A 22,712-nucleotide genomic window follows, 5' to 3' on the forward strand; every position below is an offset into this window, starting at 1 on the left:
CAATTACATAAATTCTGTAGTTTATTAGGAGAGATTACTTTTTCTTTTAAGTATAAATTCAGAACTATATCCTAGGGGAAGGCTGAGCAGTAGCTTGCTTGTCTCTTCTTCTGCGCCGCCGCGCATGTGCTATTTACAGCCTAGGCCATCTCAGTAATATCAGGGAACTGTGGATAAGCTCTGTAAATATATATATATATATATATATATATATATATATATATATATATATATATATATATATATATATATATATATATATATATATATATATATATATATATATATATATATATATATATATATATATATAAACTTTGTATATATATAAACAATAATATAAACTTTGCAACAAATATCCTAACGATAAGCATACAGCTATAGTAGAATTTCAAAGCAAAATTGCTATTTTAAAAATCTTTCAATTTTCAATGATTTATTTATAAGAGAAATTGTGAACATTTTTCTCAATTAATCAGCGTGCATACTGCTACGTTAAAACATATACATTTAAGCAAAATAGAAAGAATAGTTCTATTTGACTGAACTACAAACAATAAAATATACTGTGCATAACCTGCTGTAACGATTCACCAGTAATGTTACCCAAAACAGTGACGAGAAATATTTCGGTTATTCTCTTTTATTGCTAAGCCTACAACGATAGCCTCTAAGAATATCCTCCAACTTAATTATTTAAGATCAGGACGCGTCGTTAAATCAAAAATAATAAAATTTAAGTTTCAAAATTGAAGCATATTTGATTAAAAGGGATAAAACTAAATTAATAAATGTCAAGCACACTTACCGAATTTCGAATAGACTTTCGATTGTCAACACACACGCCATTTGCCGGCTCGCATGGAACTCTGGGAAGTGAGTTAGTTAATATGAAGTGTACTTTAAGCAACCTTAAAACAAGCTTAGGTATAAATAAAATGACTTCAACACCTCAATAAATACCTCACTCTCTTTAGTTGAAATAAGGTATATTTTTTTGAACCTCATAAATACCTCCCTCTCGTTAGTTGAAATAAGGTTGATTTTTTTATACCTCATAAATACCTCTTTTGTTACAAGTGTAAGAGAAACAACCTCGTGTACCTTAAAAATCATCTTATCAGTCTGGATGATTTGAAGTGAATTTAAAACAACCTCAAAATAAGCTTAGGTATAAATAAAATGACTTCATATACCCAGGGCCCGACTTAGCCTGCTCGGGGCCCGGGGCAAAAACTTCTTTGGGGGCCCCACGTCTTCTTCACGACTTCAGTAATGAAAAACGGAACTTTATGAAGGTATTTAGATTTTTCACCTCATTATAGATAACAAAAAAAATTACTAGAACCTAAAATAGCTATATAGTCCCCACCCCCCTACAATAGAGAGACGAAATATCGTTCTGTCCATTTTATTGATTTTCTGACAATTCTACGTCCATCATGCAATTTTTTGATTGTTAGGTCATCTTGCAGCGAAAAAATTCATATCCTTGCTGACGTTAGGACTAAATTCAGTTGAAATTTAACTGCGATGGCTCAATTAAGTCAATCACAACCTGTATTTCAGTAAATATATCACATTTTGCGCATACAGGCTTTTGATTGGCCAAATTTGTCCAGCGTAATTGCGAAAATTTTGCTGAATTCCGCCCTAGAAAGTCATGGATTTACAAAATATAGATTGTGTTCATATAATAGATTAATGAAGAAGCTAACATAAAACTGACAGATTTAACACTGTGCTGATATTTGGTTTAAAACAAAGTTCATTAAAGAAGGAAACGTAAAATAAACTTTTTATTCCATTTAGGAGCCCCTCTAATGAGGGGGCCCGGGGCAGCTGCCCCGTAAGCCCCTGCCTTAGTCAGGCTCTGCATATACCTCAATAAATACCTTTTTATCGTTAGTTGAAATAAGGTAAAAATTTTTATACCTCAAAAATACCTCTTTTGTTACAAGTGTAAGAAAATAAACCTGGCATACCTTAAAAATCTCCTTATCAGTCTGGTTGATTTGAAGTGAATTTTAAACAACCTCAAAACAAGCTGAAGTATATATAAATCAACCTCGTACACCTTAATTACAACCTTTACGAGGTATAATTTTTATTGCTGTTTTCTCTGCAACCTTAAATATACCTCAAATATACCTCAAAACAACCTTAATACCTCAAAAATACCTCAAATCAACCTTAAATATACCTTAAATTTTCATAAGGGACGGTCTGGGAAACATCCCGGAGGATGATCCGAAGACATGCCATCACAATTTTGATCCTCTGCGGAGGGGATGGCACCCCTGCTTCGGTAGCCCGATGACCTGCGCGCGAAGTCGAGCACTTTACGGTAGCACAGTTTAACGAGGACCAATACCGCACACCCTCGGTCCCTACGCAGACTGATCCAAGTGGTCACCCACCCGCACACTGACCGTAGTCAGTGATGCTTGACTTCGGTGATCTGCTGGGAACCATGTCTTAACGATCAAACCACTGCGGGACTTTTTGAACATTGAAGTGGCTGCTGATCAGCGAGTCTTTTAGCATGCAGAAATAAGCAGGTAAAGACCTTGTTTCTCAATGCTGTTTTTCATGTAAACTTGTTTGTTAAAGTAAATTCATATTAAAATGTCAAAAAACCTTTTATTTCGGGGCTTGTTTTTAAATTTTTATCGACGTTTTAATTGGAAATATCCTTATCCTAAAGAGCTCCAACCTTCACCTCCTGAAAAAGAAAGTAAGCAACGAAACTGCTTACAATTTCAATACATTTTGAGTGTTTGTTTTCAACAATTAGTATTTCATTCCACAACTATCGATATTTATTTGGCTTGTTCGATGCTTTTTTTCAACTTCTATTATATGAATTTTTTTTTTTTTTTGCAATCAATCTTTTATAAAACATCTTTTTTAAAGTTGTTACTCTGCAAAATATTTTACACTAAACAAATCTTAAAGTTATTTTTATTGTATATTACTTCTATTGTGTTTCATGAATTCTCTAGATTGTCTAAATAAATTGATTTGTATTTTCGATTTGCCATTGTGTTGAACTAGGGTTCGATCCCCTGAAATGGCTTGAAGCCCTCCCATCTTCAGATTTATGGACATATCTGGGAAGTAAAGACGGCCTCTAGTCAATGCTGACCACGTTACTTCCATGTCTATTTTCTTCAAACTTTGGTTAATGCAAATTGTATTTTACGGTAATCAAAAGCTCCAAGGAACAGTGCCCATTCCAAGGGATTTAAAGTTTATAAGAATAAAAATGCTACATATATTGTGAAAATTAAACTGTTTTGATTTGCTATATGTTGTAAAGTTCTGTTATTTTAATATACATGCATTTTTTGTTCTACTGTAATTTTACTATACCAAAATTCAGTTGTGATTAGTTATGCATGTGACCCACTGTCTACATATTTTTTGTTGGGGAGATATTTCCATATTTTTTCCCATCCACAACTACTGGAATGGCCAAGTGCCATTATCCAGTTCTATGACATAATAATTATTTCATTTCAGGGACAGTGAAAACCCTATTACCACAGTACCTGTATATATATATTATTATATTTTTGATTTTACCTTTGCCATAATGCCCCATAATTATTAATTTCAAATAATACCTGCTGAATTAAATTATGTATTTACAAAGGAGTACAAATATAACATAGGCTTTTATCTGCTTAATTTTTATATTTATATTTTGAAAATTACTTGTTTGTTGTTACTGATACCTATGGTGATTTTCTTACCTTGGTACATGTAATAGCATTATTTCATTAGATAATCATCTGAAATTAGAGCAATAAAAAGAATGGTTGATAGACTTTTTTCTTACTGAATAATTTAATAAACTAATTGTCATTAAAATAGAAATTTTTTAAAAACAATTCAATATAAAATTTTAATTACATTCCAATTTTACCTTTTATAAACATTTAGATTACATGAAATAAAATTTATTTGTCTGAAAATTCATTCAATCATTTACCTGTAAAATTACTGAGATTTTTTTTCACATTTTGAACTTCATGTTGAAAACAGTTAACTACTTATTTATATATCTTTGCTCTTCTTTGTTTCTTTATAGCAATTAATCCAGAAAATCTTGTGAAGATTCAAAACCCTATGAGTGCAAATGATAAATTCAACCAAGAATATATAAATAGGAATCCACGAAATCTAGAACAAATGCTACTGGAGGTGAAGCCAAATGGCTATCCAATTGATGCACCCAATAGGGTATTCTGGAACAAGTAAAGTCATTGTTTGTTTCACTTATAATACTTCAGAATTGTTATCCTACGTAGTTATTATATTTATTGAATCTATAATCATGTATGCCATAAAATATCAAATAGGAACTCAGAAACTATAAAGCCTCTGTACATATACTAATATTGACATATGACATTAACAAAAACTTTCATAAAAATTCCTTAATAACTCTTGCACAGATTAGAATACAGTCAAACCCCACTATAGTGAACCATCTGGGAACCCAGTAATATGTCGGCTATAAACAATGTTTCAATGTATCCAAATATTTTTAATAATATTTCTTAGCATATGATAGTTGAATTATTGAACATGGTGAATCTGATTTTAGATACAATTTGTTTAAAAAAGTTATCAACAAACGAAATAGATGATAATGTAAACTTTAGATAGAGAAGAAAAACTTCTTTTCTAAAAATTGGTTTTAATTTTACATTTTATGAAAGAAACAAGGGATTTTTGATGGAACACAATTTAATTTTAAGTAGAATTCATTCATTTTCTTATTTACAATTCAGGATTTTCTGATCCACATTTTCTGTCGAAAAAAAAAACTTATTCAGTATATTTACTGCTTATTTTACTTCAGATTCTTGATAATGCTGAAATTTATTTTTTTTTTCTTCTAATAAGTTTTCTTCCTTAGCTTAGTTCTTTTGTTTAATTTCGGAGACAATGTCGTCATCGGTAAAGGTTCAAATTGCTCTGTAACATCTCTAGGAATTATCTATTGTCTTATTTGTATATTGAAAAATGTCTATTCCTTGTTTTTCTAGCCACAAAGTGATAAGTAAATTTTCTTCATCATGTCCACCCTCCACATTAGAGTCTTTCTTCTAAACCCTTCGAAAGACCTGCGTGGCGGAAACATTTGCGGATTGTTATTGGTGTTACTTGCCTGCATGATTTTTCTAGCAAAACGATTGGCTCTAGAAGAGATATGTTGTATCTGCATTGTTTTTTTTTATAGCTCTTAAAACATGCATCAGTTTTCTTCTCTAGTGGGACTTCAGGCTGCGAATAATGCCTTTGTCCATGTGCTGCAACACAGAAGTCGTTTTTGGAAGTAGAAATACTAGCTGAGTACAGTTTATTAATTTCTAAATGGGGGTGAACTGTGTATACCTGCAAGTTAAAAGTCAAATAACTGAAAAAAAATTGCGGAACTGAAGTTCGAGTTCTTTATAACCAAACTAAAAATTTCTCAACTGTTCACTATAAGTGTTTAAAATAATATTATCTAAAAGTTCAGATGGGACCACTAAAAAAGTTCCATACAACCAAGTGCTTGCTATATCCCAAGTTCACTATAGTGACTGTATTCACTATTCATCTGTATTAATAAAATATCAAAAATTATCTTATAAAATTCATGTCATTAATGACTTTCTAAGTTGTAAAATATGATACTTTATATCTAAAGAAAAATTCTCTATTTTATAATTATCTTTTCACATAGTATAGTATGTACAAATACAAGATGTATGAAATTTATTTAATTCTTACAGTTTGCAATATTTTATTTGATAATTTTTAATTGCCTTTTAAAAAATTGCAGTTTTTTCTTATAAGTGGTCAGTGTGTACCAAAATGTTATATATACAGGGTTTGTACACACCTTAAATATCAGGAGTACCAGTAAAAACTGAAGAAAATGAGATTCAGGAGGTCAGAAAATTAACATAGTAAAACATAATTTTACCCCAAAACCAGGTATTGTCCAGGAATTTTTCCACCTATCAAACAGAAATTTCAGTTCTCTAGAGTTTTTTATATTAAAATAATTCAGTCCATATTTTGATGAAATACAATTTAAGAACTCTTCACTTATTTAATATTTTAACAGGGACAAATATTTTTGCAGTAGCAAATCTTATGATTTAAATTTGTCATTTCAAAAACTTAATTTAATTAATAACTTTTTAATTAATTAATTTAGTAACATTTTATTTAAGACAATTGATATTAAGAATTCATTGATCATAGAATTATCAAAATGATGAATTGGTGAAAAAGGACTATAAACTAATTTACTTTTGGCAAAAAATATTTCGTTGCAAGTTGTGTTTTTATCCCAAAATTATTAAATATAATTTTTTAATTAGTTATTTTGAATATTGAGCATAATTACTATTCTTAATAAAATATTAAATTTTTAAATTATAGAGACTTTCTTTAACTAAAGTTATTTTTTATGAATTTCCCAACTTGGTGACTTTTACATACAGTAGAGCGCCGATTATCCGAACTGCTCGAGACCGAACATGGTTCGGATAATTGGAAAGTTGTTTAAAATCTAGTGTAAATTATTATTATTTATGCATTAACTTCCCTTCGCAGCTTTTGTAGGCTTAGGACTGGCAGTACTATCTAAAATAGCTCCGGCATGTTTAAAATTTTTTTCCTTTTTCAATTTTTAAATATTTTTAATTATTTTTTTTTTTAAATTTTCATTTTGAATTATTTTTATCATATTTCAGTTTTTTATAATTTTTTTGTCAATTACTGATTTTAAAACATTTTTCATTATTTTCCATTGCAAAAGAAATCCAGCAAAGATCTCGTTTCAAAGAAGACGCGTTTTTTTTTAGCAGCCATTTATCCCTTATTCTTTTTAAATAAATCAACTGAACTGGATCAACTTCATTTTGACTTGCTATTCATTGCGAAATCTAATGGATTGCATGCTTCTATATGAGAAGATCCACTATCTTGAACTTAATCACCTACTTCTTTCACTTCGTCTGTAGAGTTCCGATTTTCATTCAAAATTTCAGCAACAATTTCATCATTTTCATCCGAAAGATTTACTGGTTCAGAAACTTCAGTTTTGTTTGTTTTTCTGTTAAGAATTTTATTCCAAGATTTAAGATTCCAAGCACTGTAATCACTAATTATTAGCCATAAGTTACAGCTACCCATTCCCTAATTATAGAACTTCAGAACTTATTAATTCATAAACTCCTTCTGCATTCCAACCATTGTAGACTATCAAAATGAAGCTTGCATTCTTGGAAGATAATTTTCTGTTGTAAAGGGGTATGTAGGTTTAGCTGTATCACAATACATGTATGTATGGCTACTATAAGAAAACTGCTAAAAAGGTTGTAAATTAAATATGGTCTTCAGATGTAGAGGGTATTATTTATTCTTCACAATTTAGAAAAATTGTCGATAGGTTAAAAAGTATTCTAAACTTTAAAAAAAAAAAACAAATTCGGATACAGTTCGGATAATAAGGGTTTGGATAATCGGCACTCTACTGTATTTGCATCTTCATAATAGTTGTATTGAATTAGCAGTTCAATGATTGAACATTTCACTGGGGACCATTCACTAATTTATGTGTGTAATGTAATTTTATATATGTGTTCTTTTTCTGTTTGATTCACAACACATCTTTATCACAAGTTAAGTTTTGTGGTAATATGGAGAAAAAAATTATTTTTGGTATGATAGAAGACACCTGGTTTTTTTCAGTTACACTTCAGCATTTTTTCTCTCATTACAATTACAGCTATTTTTTTTATTATTTATTTAAAAAATTTAAGTGTTAACTTTCATAGTGTTTTTTCGCTCCTTTATTTTTATAATTATTTTAAAGACGTGGATTCAAATAAATTATGTCTGTTAAGGTGTGTCACTTTGTACATAAAGTAAGGTAAAATAGAAACTTGAGATTTTCTGAGCTCAGATACCCAGAATATTTGCACATCCATTTCTAAATAACTCTCTCTAATGTGCGTTCTAAATGCTCTTATGGTAACTGCTACATGTTTGGAAATTCTATAAGAGTTGGTTTAAAAACTTAAAATGTTTTGATTGTTTTAGAAAGATTTTATTTTTTTCATTCTCAAAATCTAAAGCATAACAAATTATCATTGTCATTGGTTTTTGCATTAATGTTTTAAATTGAATGCTGTTTTATTTTTTTAAAAAATCGAATTATTAAAATCATTAGTTTCAATCATTTAATTTAGATCATTTACATTTCGGTACATGTTAAAATTACTTTTTATTTTATTTTTTTAAATAAATTGTCTATAATCTTTAAAAGTAATCCAATATACATAACGTCATGATTAAGTATTTTAGTGAATTTCCTGATTGAAGTCACAGGCTTTAATTTTTTGTCATTGTTGACCCTCCTCTAAATCATTAACTATTTTATTGTTTTCCCTGAGTATATAGCACAAAATTTTGTATTTCCTGATGCTATAAAGGAATATTGAATATATATATATATATATATATATATATATATATTGAATATATATATATATATATATATATATATATATATATATATATATATATATATATATATATATATATATATATTGAATATATATATATATATATATATATATATATATATATATATATATATATATATATATATATATATATATATATATATATATATATATATATATTGAATATATATATATTGATTTGTAACCTTGGTGATTGTAGTTGGCGTGATATATTAAAGAACAGAAATATCCTTTGAAAAACTGATCTTTAAAAAAAAAAAAAACATATTGATGGCTATTTTTTAGACAGTTTTAAAACTATAAAATTTAAGTGAAAAATGTAACTTAATGTTTGCAATAAGTCTATAATAGCTGTTAAAGCTTCTAAAAAATGTCTTTTGTTGTAAGATCTAAGTATAATTTTTTAAAAATCATATTAAAGTGTTTAGTAAAAGGCAAGTTACTTTGCTGCAATGTCTCTTTTTTTTTCTCCTTTTTTTTACATAAAAATTCAGAGTCATTAAAACTTTTTCTGGTTATCCAGAAAAAGTCAGAAATATTTACAAAATGCTTTTAGATTTTACAAAGTATAAACCATTTCAATCACTGGAAATACTTATATTAAAAAAAGTTCATATTAATTAATAATTTTTTTGTTATGATTTTTCTTGTGTTTATCTATTGTTAACTAAATGTTAATCAAAGTTTTCATGTAAATTTTTACTATTTTTAGGTTGCATTTTGAACGAAGTGCTAAACATACGTCAGCAAAAGTTTACCACAATAGTGGTCGTAAAATAGCTTCAGCTAGTACTAAAGAATGGGCTATTAAGAAACACCTTAAAAGGTAAAACAATCCTATTAAGTCTTTCCTTAAAATGTTTGCTTGGTTATGGGTAGAGATTTTGTCTGATTTAAGTTGGAAAACAATTTAAAACAAATAATATATATTCCAATCTCAGGGGTCTGTCCAGGCCGAATTTACCACCGTTTAGCGGTACCTTCACAGATTCAATTTTAGGAAAAACGGTAGTTTCACAAATTCAATTTTAGGAAAAACGGTAGTTTCACAAAATACTTTTCTTAAAATTTTATTTTTGTATCCTTTAAGACACAATAAATTCATATTTTTTTTACCATATTTTTGTGTTGATTTTTTAATATAATTTTTAATTTTTCACAAATTATGTCTAAATTTTCACAAAATAGGTACCTCTCAGAAAAACCTAGACAGACCCCTGAATCTCTACATCAGTGAAAAATGTACTTTATATTTTTCAATCTAAGTTTTTTTCTTTAATATATATTTCATTTATACATATTATATATATATATATAAACTATTGCATTGTTAATTATTGCAGAATTGTTTCAAATTTCATCTGTACCTATGATTCAAATAAAACAATTATCAGGACTTCTATGTATAAATAAAGTTATTTGTATATAATGGTATTCAAAATAATTTTAAATGAAATTTTTTAAATTAAGATTGTTCTATCAAAGCATGCATTTTGCATACATTTAAGAATTGGCAATGCGTTCATTTTATAATTTTCTAGTAGTTCTTCCATGAGAAGTTTTATTAATATGCTTGTAAATTGTGCATTATTAAAGTTTTTTCACTAACATTAAAATTTTCCTCATTAACATAATGAGATTACTTTAGGTTAAAGTCATTAGTTTATAATTATATCTTCTACTTGTGTCTAAACAATTGCTATAGTTCCTAAAATGCAGGCATAGGTTTATATTCCACAAAAATGTTACCTGATAATTGATACCTGAATAATATGCTATTAAGCATGATGCAATTATAAACAATTACAATTCACCAATTAAAATGAAAAGTAAGTTTATTTAGAGAATTAAGGTATACATTTAATATAATAAGTCTTTAATATAATAAGTCTTCTTTTTATATTGTTAATAGACTGTGGTACTATTTTTTTAAAAAAACTTATCTTAAAATTTTTTTAATAAACCTGCTTTTTTTAGTTTTTTCTAAAAATTACTTTAAGAAAAAAAAAATTCTGTCTAATTTAATAATTTTCCTAATAAAATATATTTATAAGCGTATTATTTTTAATGTATGAAAAGTCACCATACCAAAAAAAGTCAACCATTAATAAAGAAAAATAATATAAGTTGATTATTTTCATTTAATTAAATTTTTAAAATGATTGTGCATTGTTAAATAACTGTTGAAAGATTTTATTTCTTGTTTTACATTAGTGGTATTGATAATGATGCTGTCGCTTGTATTGCTCGTGTGCTTGCCAGAAGATGTCTTCAGAGTGGCATATTGTTTGTAAGCACTGAATTCGCCCCTCGTGAATTCAGGACTACTAAGGTAACACAATGCATTTTTTTTTCATTAATTTATTGTTGGTCCTTATTTGTTGGAATATAATAAAACTGGAGATCCCCAACATTAAAATTATAAAACTGTTTGATTTTGATATAACATTTTTAATGTCTTATTTTATATGCGTTTGGTTAATCCTCGAAACCTGACGGAGTCAGCTATACTCCATAAGGTTGTTGACATATAAAAAGTCCTTAATGGTCAGGGGATCAAATGACAGATCACCTCTTATTAGTCCAAAGCAGTCCAGTATGTGCTCGGATGAAGCAGAATGGTTATTGCATTTTTACAAATTGGAAAGCTCTTTTTGCCACCCTTGAAGGAGAGACACATTAGATAACCACTTACAAACCTGGTCAAGGTACCTCTATTATATTTGGTATTCAATAGTGTGCCAGGGTGTGTCCTACTGTACCAGTAGTGCACAGGTGGTATGTGCCACAATGAATTAAGCCTTGATTTTTCATTGGTAAATATTTTTTGAATCTGTGGTCAGAACACTCTTGCAACTGTTCTTAGCAATGTCATTGACATATATGTTTATTTTATTTACTTACTATTATGCAATACATCTAATTAAATTAAGTAGACAAAAAGAAATTGAAAAATCAAACTTAGTTAACAGAAGGTTTTGGTGATAAAGGTTTCTGCGATAAGTAATATTAATCTGGGAAAATCAATTAATATTATTCAAGTACTCAAAAATCGGGGAAAAGGCTTTAAACTTAGGTCTAAAGTACCTAATAAACCAATACTTTTCCAGACAAATCGGTACAAATTCTGAAATAAATGCTTTGATGCTCGATTAGTTCTTCAACTTATATCAATAGTAATAAATTATAAGATATTTTGCAGTTAATATGTTTATAAATTGTACATAAATGTTATAAATTTTCAGAAATATTTATACATTATTACATACATTTATTAGAAACGTATGCGTTACAAAAATGATTGTCTTCAATATTAAAGAAAAGTATGTTAAGAGGCAACAAAGTTAAGAGTAACCAGACACTCTTACGGTTAAATTTGATCTGTCATAAATAACAGAAGCGAAACAAATTGTTTTTTGCGAATTATGCATCTTTACTACTATCTGAATTATTTCATGTAATACTTTTGATTTGTTTATTATTGTAATAGTGTTTAAAGCAGTTATTTGCATTTAACTTCTGCAAGTAAAACTGTTTTCTAATATATTTTATATTTGTTCATAAATAAAACAGAAGTAAAAAAAATTGCAATGAAAGTTTTGCAATCTATTACAAAAAATTGGGAATATTTTTTAAATTAAATCTGGATACATATTTTTTTGATGAGGAAAATATTTATATGTTTCTAGTTCTTTAAGTATAATTTTTGTGTTTTCACTAGTGTAAATATTCAGAATAATCTTGTATGACTTATTTAATATAATATATAGAAGAATTAAAAATGAATTATTAGTCAAATTCAATATTAATTATTTCTTTATATTTTTATCATGTTTTATTAATTTTTTTTCAATTTAATAATTTTGTTATTGAGACACTTTTTAATGCATGCATAGGTGATATATAAATTAGAAGACCTTAAATAATTTTTAGAAATATTTCCATACAAAATTATGTTGTATATTGCAAAACATTTCTTACAATAGCAACTCTTACATCTGCATTTACTTGCACCAACTATATTTATTTTGGTCTTATTTAAATTTTGCTAAGTTTTAAGTTTTTATTTTAGAAATATTTTTTTAACCTCATTTTAGTTAATTTAGTTTAGTTAGTTTAAGAGAGGCAAAGGGTCTTTAGAATTCAAAAACTATCATTACAGCTGCTTCTCTTGTACTCTATTTTTTTTTTCTACATATGGTTTTTTGTATTTATTGCTGTAATTGTCTTTTAATCTTACCATTAGAAATATAAAAAAAAGAAGCAAACATTTTTAATATTTTTTTTTTTTGCAGATAAAGTTGAATTTTAATCAAACTGCACCAATAATTAGTCTTTGTTAATAACTGCCCTAAACCCTTGTTAAGTAAACCTAACCTTCAATGAACAAATGTTGCCACACTTTTACTTTCTGTGTTCAACACTACGTTTTAAGTGGCAAAAATCATTTTTTATTATTTTAACACTCTTATTGTTATATTTATTATTAATATAATTTTAATTGATTATATAATTATTAATATTATAAATGGCTTTCTGACAATTAAAGTATAGTTAGTTTCTAGCTAGTCATTTGAGTCAGTGTACAAACTAAAAATATGCTTATTTTTATATTTTCTTTGTCATATGTAAAACAAATCAACATATCTTATTTGTGAAATATTCTTAAATTTTGTATGTACTCTTAAATCAATACAAAATAAAATTGTTTGTAATCTTTTAACAAAGGAATAAACTTTTGTTAAATTTGTTTCACTAAGAGGACTTTTTTCTTCATAACTGTAAGTAATATTACACCCCCAGTGCTGTAGCTTTGGGGGACAAAACCCCCTCTGAAATTGTATATATACTTGATTAATGAATTATTCTACGGTAAGTAGCATGTAGATATAAAAAATTTTAAATTATTCAATTTTTATATATATATATATGTTAGGAGATAATCGATTACTCCCTTCAAACATACATTAAAACTACACCACTACACACCCCAAGTAATTTCCATGGTGAAAAATATTGTCATGCCCAATGAAATATTTCCTCATATCCAGTTAACAAGTTAAACATGTTAAAAATTGTTATAACATCTTGACCTTGAACAGCTAGCCTAAAAATTGGAGTGTGATTAGTATTTAGATATCTAAAGATTAATGTCTATTTTAGAGACTTGTCAAGTAGAAAAAAAATTATGCATGTTACAAATTAATATTTAAATTGTAAAAAAACAAAGCATTTTGAAATTCTAAATAAGACTTTATTGAAGTCAATAAAATTAACACAATTATCATCGAAAATCAGTTTATTTGAAGATGAAGGTTGAAAGCGGTTTTGGACAAAAGGCAATCACTGAACTGGTTTGTGATTATTTTAATCCCTCTTTTTTTTTTCTTTATAATTGGTCACAATTTTAAATTTTTTTATCTTTCCTAATTAAATATTATCCATTAAAAAAATAATAGTTTACAAACCCTGAGTACATATTTTTTTGCTTCTTTTTAGTAGAATTCTTAACATGTATGGGTTGTCACTACGGAACACCCACTATATATACACTAAAATAATGTTCTTTTTTTAGGTTCAGCTTTTGTTAAAAACATTACAAGAAGGAGGCTTAAAAACTAAAGAGCTCAGTGCCATCTTAGCCAAAGATGAAAGATATCTATGATGTCTCAAGTGTGTAAACTTATTGTCTGTAAATAGTAATAAATGGGATTAGTTTCTTCTCATATCTTGTTTATTTTTTAAACAACCATTCGTTTTCTAAAATAATTAAAAAATGCAAACATTTCACACTGTATTGATTTACTAGTAATCTGTATATTTAAAGATTTAGAAATATAATTCACACTTTTTATATGTGGTTTATTTTAACATGGATGTATAAACTAAATGAAAATTAAGCTATTTATAAATTATTTTCATAAAATCAATAAATGAAAATGTTCTGTCATTCTACAATCATTGAAAATAAATTCAATTTAAATTGTAAACTCTTCTAATATGTATACAGACTTACAGATTTCGCTCTTTTTAGGTCAATTATAAATTACTGAATAAATTAAAATTACACTTTTTGTGTGAAAATACATTGAAATGGTTAATTTTTTTAATTGAAGCAAGCCATGGATTGTATATAAATAATTTCAATATTATGGGGTGCATCCATGACGCAGAAGTTCAAAATATGCTACCTTAAATAGTCAGATATCCAGGGTCTCTCAAAATAATAGCCTCAGAAAAATGTTTAAAAATTTTTGGATTGCTAATATTAGCTACAAAACAATATTGGACAAAGCAAACTGAACTACATTAGAAGAAAAGATGAAATCAATAAGATCAAGGCATGTGCTGAAAATATAAAAAACGCATCTTTCTTTTTCTGTAGCCTCTGATGATAAGAGAAAAAAGAGAAGACCAAAAATGACTGGGCAGTTGATTGTATATAAACAATTTCAATATTTTGAGGTGCATCCAACAAAAAGTTATTTAAAACAAAATTTTTATTATTCTAAATTTCATTTTTGTATATAATATTTACACAAACTCCAAATATATTGTTATTTAACACTAAAGTAAGAAAATCCGAACATCAGCTTAATGACAAGCAATGTGCACACATAATGGTGAAGGGACCCATTTAGAAGCGTCACTTCAGAAGAGTGGACTACCGTAACAAACGAGTTAACTCATTTGTATAATCTTTTTAATTAACTTCGTAAATAAATTTACTTAACTAAAATTTTCATTTCTTAGCATCAATTATCCAATAGTTTTCTGTGCCCTTTTCAGCAGTTCCAACATAGGCTCAAAAGTAATAAATTAATTTTGCAATAAGTTAAATTTAAATAATTGTCATAATATTTATTCAAGTTCCGTTTTGTGCACTTACTTATAAATAGTTGTATTAATAACCTTTGCACCCTGATTTAAATTAAAAATGTTTGTGTAAATTCAAAATTTGATAAAAATTAATATCTACATATAATTAACTATATATTTATTTATTTCAAATAACAAAATACAATAAAAGCTCTCAATAAATAACAACTTAAATACAAACTCATAATTGAAGAGAAATAGAACAGTTATTTTTTTTAACGAAAATAACAGTACCTAATAAGAATATAAATAACAATTCGTATATAAGTATATCCAGTGTACAAAAATAAACATTGTGAAGTTTTAAAAAAATGGAAATTTTGTTTTTAAAATAAATTCATAATCTGGCTTCTATTTTACAATGAAATTGTAAATACATAATAATATAACCAAATATTCCCATTTTTCTGTTATTTATGCAAAATTTTAAATAATGTAATAATGTTTAAATAATGTCAAAATTTTAAAATTATCACTATAATCTATCACATAAAAACAGGATGAAAATCACAATAAATAATTGTTTTCTTCTTACGAATTTCAATGAAATGTCACAAGAGAGGCAGCCAAGATTGTAAAATTCTAGAAAATTTTAAACCTAGAATAAATTCTTCTGAAGATAACAATGTAAACCGTAAATATAAAAATGATTTTGTTCTAGTATGGTACAGATAAAGCCTTTAATCGTTTAAAAAAAATTTGAAAATAGGAAAAATAAACACTTTGTTCAAATAAATACACATGCTTTTGTTACATGATGCTTTGTTACTTGGATGAAAACATATTAATTTTCATAAAAACTACTTCAAAAATAATTATGTATCTAAACATTTTTTGACTTTTAAAACAATATGGCAATGAGTCATTTAATTTAACAAAAGCTTCAAACAATTTATTTAAACCTCTAAATATGTATTTTGATGTTACTAGACATTACATGAACATAGAATGACACAACCCCTTATATTCTAATTTTAGATAGTGTTGGTCTATGGTTAGTTAAATCTGAATTACTTTGATGATCAAAAGTACATCATCATGTGAAAACCCACATAAAATTATCCAGATCCAACCTATTCTATCCACGAAAAAATTTATGGTTTTAGATATATATTTTTAAGCAATACAGTTACAAAAAAAAAGTTAATTTATTAATATTTATTCTTTTAGTTTCTTAATTCTTGTTAAGATATAACATTGTTCGCCAAAATTTGTTCAGCTCTTTTTAGTAATGAGGAAGCATTTAGGGTATTTTTATGCACTAAAAATAAAACTACCAGGGGTTACAATGTTTTAGCTCTGATGCGGGAGTCATACGGACCGTAAAATGAATAAAAAATGTGTATGAAAATTTAAAAACTGAAGAAAACTTGAAAGGACTATCATAGCTTCAAACACTTGATTTTGAGATTCCACATCTTTAACACAAAGTAAGTGAAAACATTTTATTCAAACTAATGTAAATAGGTTATTATTAAAATAAGAAAAATGTCAGTATTGTATTGTACAACTTTAAATTTAATTTTAAAAAAATCTAAAATGAAATTAAAGTAGAATCAATTCATTTTTATAAATTTTTGTTATTGTTTGAAACTATTTTTTTTTTTTTTTTTAAAAATGGTTGTACTGACTTACAGAATGCAGAACACACATTGATGCCTTCACAATGCAAAAATTTTTAAAATAACATTAAAAAAGGGATGAATGCAATTTTAAGTCTTAATGTGAAGTTTTATATGATTTTCGATTATTCAATTTAACATTGATATGACGTAAAATATTTTCAGCAGCAACTTTTTAAGTATCGTCGAAATATTGAATTATTAAACCTATTATTGTACTGGATTTTGACTTCTTTCACGAGTTTGTTTAATGACCAATATTACTTAGGTCATTTTAAAACAGACTAATTCATTAATCTATTAATTAAGCATCAGCTATGAATGTTCTGCTACTAGCTATCTGAAATAATTGTCTTTTTACAGCTTTTTTAAAACTCAATAAGATAGTTCAGTGGGTCACTAGTTGCCAACAAGACATGCAGTGAAAACCCTTAACCTGATATAATTAGGTAGTTTGTGCTACAACAGTTTGAAAAAATTACAGATCCATAAAACAAAACAATGGCTTGACTCTTGTAAGTCCCTTTGTGACAATTTTTTAACACTAACATATTTAGATTCTAATTTTTTATTTTTTTTTTATCTTTGTCAGTCAGCTAAAAATTTATTAACCAATGGAGCTACTCTTTCAGGATTGTTTAAATGAACAAAATGATTTCCCTCTACATGTTCCAAAACAAATCTCTTTGAATTTTTTCTGTAAATTTCATAAGCCATTTCTCTCATCTCTGGTGAATTACTAATGTAGTTAGGATGTGGATTAGTTGCCATAATTAACAACATTTCAGACCGAATAGCTTTTATATACTGAAACATCAATTCATGATTTTTAACATTTAAATACTCAACAGGCCGACATCTAAGATCTCTTGTAAAAATTACTCCTTTTCCACAATCAGATGGACGACTCCCACGTTTTAGCAAGATTTCTGCTCCTTCCCGAGTGATTTCACCATGCATTCCGTCTAACAACCTTTCGATTGCTGATTCAGGGGTATAGACAGGAGGTAAATTAGATAATTTTTTTTCTTGCTTTATATAATCATTAATTGATTTAGCAATAATGCCAGGAAAAACTCCGAGAGGCACTGATAAAACTTTAGCGATATCAAGAGCTACAACTTTTTCCACTATCTCTGAATGCATCGAAGTGAAAAACAAACCCATGGCCCCACCTAAACTATGCCCCAAAATACTGAATTTCTCCCACCCTAAAAACTCTACTACCCTTTTGTATTCAAGAATTGTATCAATATCTGAGTATAAACAACCTAGTGGTTTGTGGGACGATAAACCACAACCAGGAGCATCAACGGCAACAATGTAAAGTTTTTTACTAAGTAAAGGAAAAAGTTTATCAAACGTTCCACAGTTGTCTAACCATCCGTGAAATGCTAAGACGGGCTTTCCTGTTTCTGCTCCCCATGCCTTGGCAGCAATCTTCCCATATGGTGTGGGTATACATAATTCTTTAACATTAGTAGTTCCAAGGCAATCATTTGCAGCTAAATGGTTGTTTCTTAAACATCCTTGAAAGTGCTGAGAAATCTGCCTTAAACAGCTGAAAATAAATTAGATTTTTTAATTCATTTTATCAAAAGGATTTTAATGAAAAGATAATAATTATAATTAAATAGTTCTTATGTATTTTGTAAATATCGTTCAAATTGAGAGCATATTATTTTCTAATGAAATAATCACAGAACTCTATATATATGTATGCATGTATATATTTCTTCAGTCACTTTAATTTATCGCCATCTAGTGCTATACGAGATTTTTATATCCTTACACTAACTTTTTTTTTCTTTGATGCAAAAAATTCGAGTTTTGAAAAGAAGTTATGTGCTGATTTTAAGGCAAACAATTTTTAGTAGTACTCCAATGGTTTTTCTTGAATTTTTCATCAACTCTACTTTTGTAAATTTAAATAAACATACTCGTGAAATGTGATTGCTATGGAAAAGTTGACCAAAACCAAGTTCTTAAAGTTTCTTTCAAAATCTTCCCACCCCTAAGAAACAATGTGAATAAAATTTCTTAAGTTTTTATTAAAAAGACAAAATAATCCAAAATAATTTAGCTCTGAAAATAAAAACTATTTAGTGTAAAAAAAAATTATATCTGTAAAGCAAAGCTCATTCTAGGCAGAAAAAAGGGCAGTGTGCAAAAGTTAAAAGGCATTATTCTAAAAAGGCAATAATTTCTTTCTATGGGCTTTACACGTTCTATTAAATAACATTGTCAATTAGTAAAAGAATTTTTTTTAAAACTTTACAAAAAGTAGCAAAGCAATCATATTAATTACTAATTTGTATTAATAAATTAACATATAGATCGAGTTAATGAGCTAATTAGCTTAGTAATTTATTTAAAATGCATGCATATATTAATAAAATAATAAATGTATGTTTTTCAGTGTCTATAGTTATGATTTAATAATTATGATTTAATGATAGTGGAAGTAACTGCAAACTTTCAAAGACAAGTGCAACAAGAGGGTGTGATGGCTATTTTTCTTTTCCCATATAAATCTATGTATTGACAGCAATGACAAAATAAATAAAAAGAGTTAAAAACAACAAAAGTTTAAGAAATCCATTGCAGAGTTTGGGGAAAAAATAAAGAAGGGCTAAGGACAGAAAGGGTATGGAGTCTATAGTCTATTACATCAGGGCACTAATTTAATTCAGGCTTTTGTTGCAGTTCATTTACGTCGCATTAGAGCTGCACAATGGGCGACGGTCTGTTAAACATCCCTGAGGATGATCCGAAGACATGCCATCACAATTTTGATTCTCTGCGGAGGGGATGGACCCCCACTTCAGTTGCCCGACGACCTGCACGCGAAGTCGAGCACTTTACAGTAGAACAGTTTAACGAGGACCAATACGAGGTCCCTACGCAGACTGATCCAAGAGATCACCCACCCGCACACTGACCGCAACCAGTGATGCTTGACTTCGGTAATCTGCTGGGAACAGTGTCTTAACGATCAATCCACTGCGGGACAATTTACTTCAGGGGCAACAGGGTGGATTCTTTTGACTAAAAGGGCAGCAGGGTGGATTCTTTTTACTAAAAGGGCAGCAGGGTGCTGCACCCTGTTTACCCTGCCTAGAATGAGCTCTGCTGTAAAGATTGATTATTTTTAGAAAAGCAATAAATATGGATGTACATAGAAATATTAAAAAAAAGTACTTTATTTTCCTTCCAAAATATTTATTTATCAACAAATTAATATATGACCCTCTCACATAGTGAACCATACAGACATTTAAAAATTTCGGAATATAAAGATTGTATTTGGAAATTATAGTAAATTAAATTCGTTGATCAGATTTAAGCACAGAAATCCAAAAATAGATCATCAATTAAGTTCGTCTGCCATGCTACATGCTTTAAGTACCCATCATTTACAGTGGAGACATTGTACCTAAACCTTCAGGAATTTTAACTTGCAATAGAACTAAGCAACTCTGTGAGACTGAAGTATCAGTTTTATGTTGTAATTGGCATTAAAATAACATTTTATCTATGAAACTGCAACAGATACTTCATATAGTGGTGGTTATAATAAAAGGATTGCACTAATTGAAGCTCATAGTAAAATCCATAGATTGCATTTACATATTGCTTGACAACTCTAATGCTAATAATGCAAATACAAAAGCTTATAAAACTAAAACATTTATAAAACTCATTGTTCACAATATACCTAATTTCATCTAAAAGACTTTTAATAACCATTAATTATTTCAAATTTAATTTAATTATAGATTTTTTTAGGTACTTATATTTTTAAATCATGGTGTATAATTTTAGTTCTTTTATTTCAGTTTAGTTACAATTTTGATACATTTTAAGGAAAATTAGATCACTAGTTCGTTAAAAATGCATTGGTCTATTTAAAAAATGCATAATCAGTATTTTCAAGAAAAATTTAATTTTTTTTAAAACATTACACTAGTCTCCTAAATTGAAATTCTTATACTAATTATGTGTGTTTCAACAAATATAATAATAAATAAGATATTGCTTTTTAAAATTGTTCAAAAATTTATAAATATTAATAGTTATGTATTTTACTTTAAAAAATAATAATCAATTTCAATCAATAACCATATACTAAAATACAATAGAGCACACGCGAATAATCCTGAAAGACGAGTTATCTTGTCCATCGCGATGAAATCAGCAAATATCACAATTTTTAAATTAATAATTTATCAAGCAATATTGATGTAAGCACAACATATTGTCCTCAAAAGAGATTAAAACTAGAAAATAAATATGAATCTAAAAATATTTTGAAGTAAATGGGAAAAAAAAATATGAATAAACAAATAGCACTTGCAGTAGTCACTGCCTTTAATATATATTTTTAAAATCCTCGTCAAAAATGAACTCTAAAATTATGTACTTAAGTTAGAAAGAAAAAAATTTATCTAAATTAAACAAATCACTACTGAGAAAGGCTGGATTGAAAACATTTAAATAAATCGGATTTCACAGATAAAACTTCAAGATGGTTCTTATAATCCTTTACAGTCTTTTCCCAATTTTCTGCAACAATAAAACAGGTTTTAATGTTTTTAACTCACTTTACTCAATATTGATACATTAGATTTTAATAGTGTTTTTGTTTCCTCCTCGTTTATGTGCACACAAAGAAACATTCCAAAAACTATTTTTCTTTGGCACAAAGAAAAATAGTAATTGATAAATAAAAATAAATACATAATTTTGACTTAAATTTTAAGAAATATTCTAACAATATGTGAAATTTTCAAAATTTGTACTAGAAAACATTATAATTCAAATTTTTGTTAAACTGACATTCTGGAATTTTTTTCTTTCTTTCATTTACAACAACACTAATTTAATCCAACACAACCATTTAACAGAGAAAAAGCTTGGCATATTTTTAACATGATGTTTAGAGCCATAAAAAAAAATTATCACTTTTTGTAATATATGCTATGAATGTAAAAATCGAAAAAGGAGATAATTACCTCGCATATTTTAAACATAATGCATAATGAAAAAAAAAGCAAATTGCTCTGGAGTAAAGAGTAGCACTGCATAAAAAAATAGACTATAAAAAGGGCATTACGGTATCCTATAAAAATAGACTGAATCTTCCTAAAACAAAAAATTTCTCGGATTTTTTTTTAAATTAAAGGCCATGGAATAATTTTAATTGATATTCCAGTGAATCAAGAAACCGTATGCTTATGCTAAGAAGAAAAAAAAAATTAGAATGCATAAAACTTAAAAATAAATTTAATAAAACTTATACAAACGTACTTGCGGAATAAGATTTTTGAGGTTATATTTGTAACAAGATGCATACTGATAGCTAATACTTATATATACTTGCACAATGCAATTTTCTTTAAATTATTTTCAATAATTTAATTTTTAAAATAGGAAAGAAAAAAAGGAACTTAATATTTAGTAGTATGTATGAAATGATGTAATTTAATACACAATCGGGTAATTGAAAATGTAAACAGTTTCCTTATTCATCGTGTAAAACTTTCATAATTTTTCGCATAGGTATAAATTTTATCGATTTAAAAATCCGTCATTCGGTATGAAATTTTCTAAACTTTACAGTATCAACTGAAAGAACGGTGCGCACTGC

The 22,712-nt window shown here is 27.5% G+C and overlaps 2 protein-coding genes across 2 annotated transcripts; one reads left to right on the forward strand and one right to left on the reverse strand.

The window, feature by feature from the left end:
- The first annotated feature begins 2,551 nt into the window (after positions 1 to 2,551).
- On the forward strand, positions 2,552 to 14,287 carry mRpL18 (mitochondrial ribosomal protein L18). Its single transcript, XM_043048822.3, has 5 exons — positions 2,552 to 2,737; positions 4,097 to 4,262; positions 9,274 to 9,387; positions 10,776 to 10,893; positions 14,137 to 14,287. Exons 1-5 carry the CDS (start codon positions 2,629 to 2,631, stop codon positions 14,224 to 14,226), a joined length of 597 nt encoding a protein of 198 aa, XP_042904756.1. The 5' UTR covers positions 2,552 to 2,628; the 3' UTR covers positions 14,227 to 14,287.
- Positions 14,288 to 15,543: 1,256 nt separating this feature from the next.
- Positions 15,544 to 22,709, reverse strand: LOC107444513 (serine hydrolase-like protein). Its single transcript, XM_016058665.5, has 2 exons — positions 22,373 to 22,709; positions 15,544 to 18,623 (listed from the first exon to the last, which is right to left on the reverse strand). Exons 1-2 carry the CDS (start codon positions 22,414 to 22,416, stop codon positions 17,651 to 17,653), a joined length of 1,017 nt encoding a protein of 338 aa, XP_015914151.2. The 5' UTR covers positions 22,417 to 22,709; the 3' UTR covers positions 15,544 to 17,650.
- Between the last annotated feature and the right edge of the window lie 3 nt (positions 22,710 to 22,712).

Source organism: Parasteatoda tepidariorum, chromosome 2 (assembly GCF_982258835.1).
Source record: "Parasteatoda tepidariorum strain Cologne lab strain chromosome 2, Ptep-v5.0, whole genome shotgun sequence".
NCBI classification, from domain to species: domain Eukaryota; kingdom Metazoa; phylum Arthropoda; class Arachnida; order Araneae; family Theridiidae; genus Parasteatoda; species Parasteatoda tepidariorum.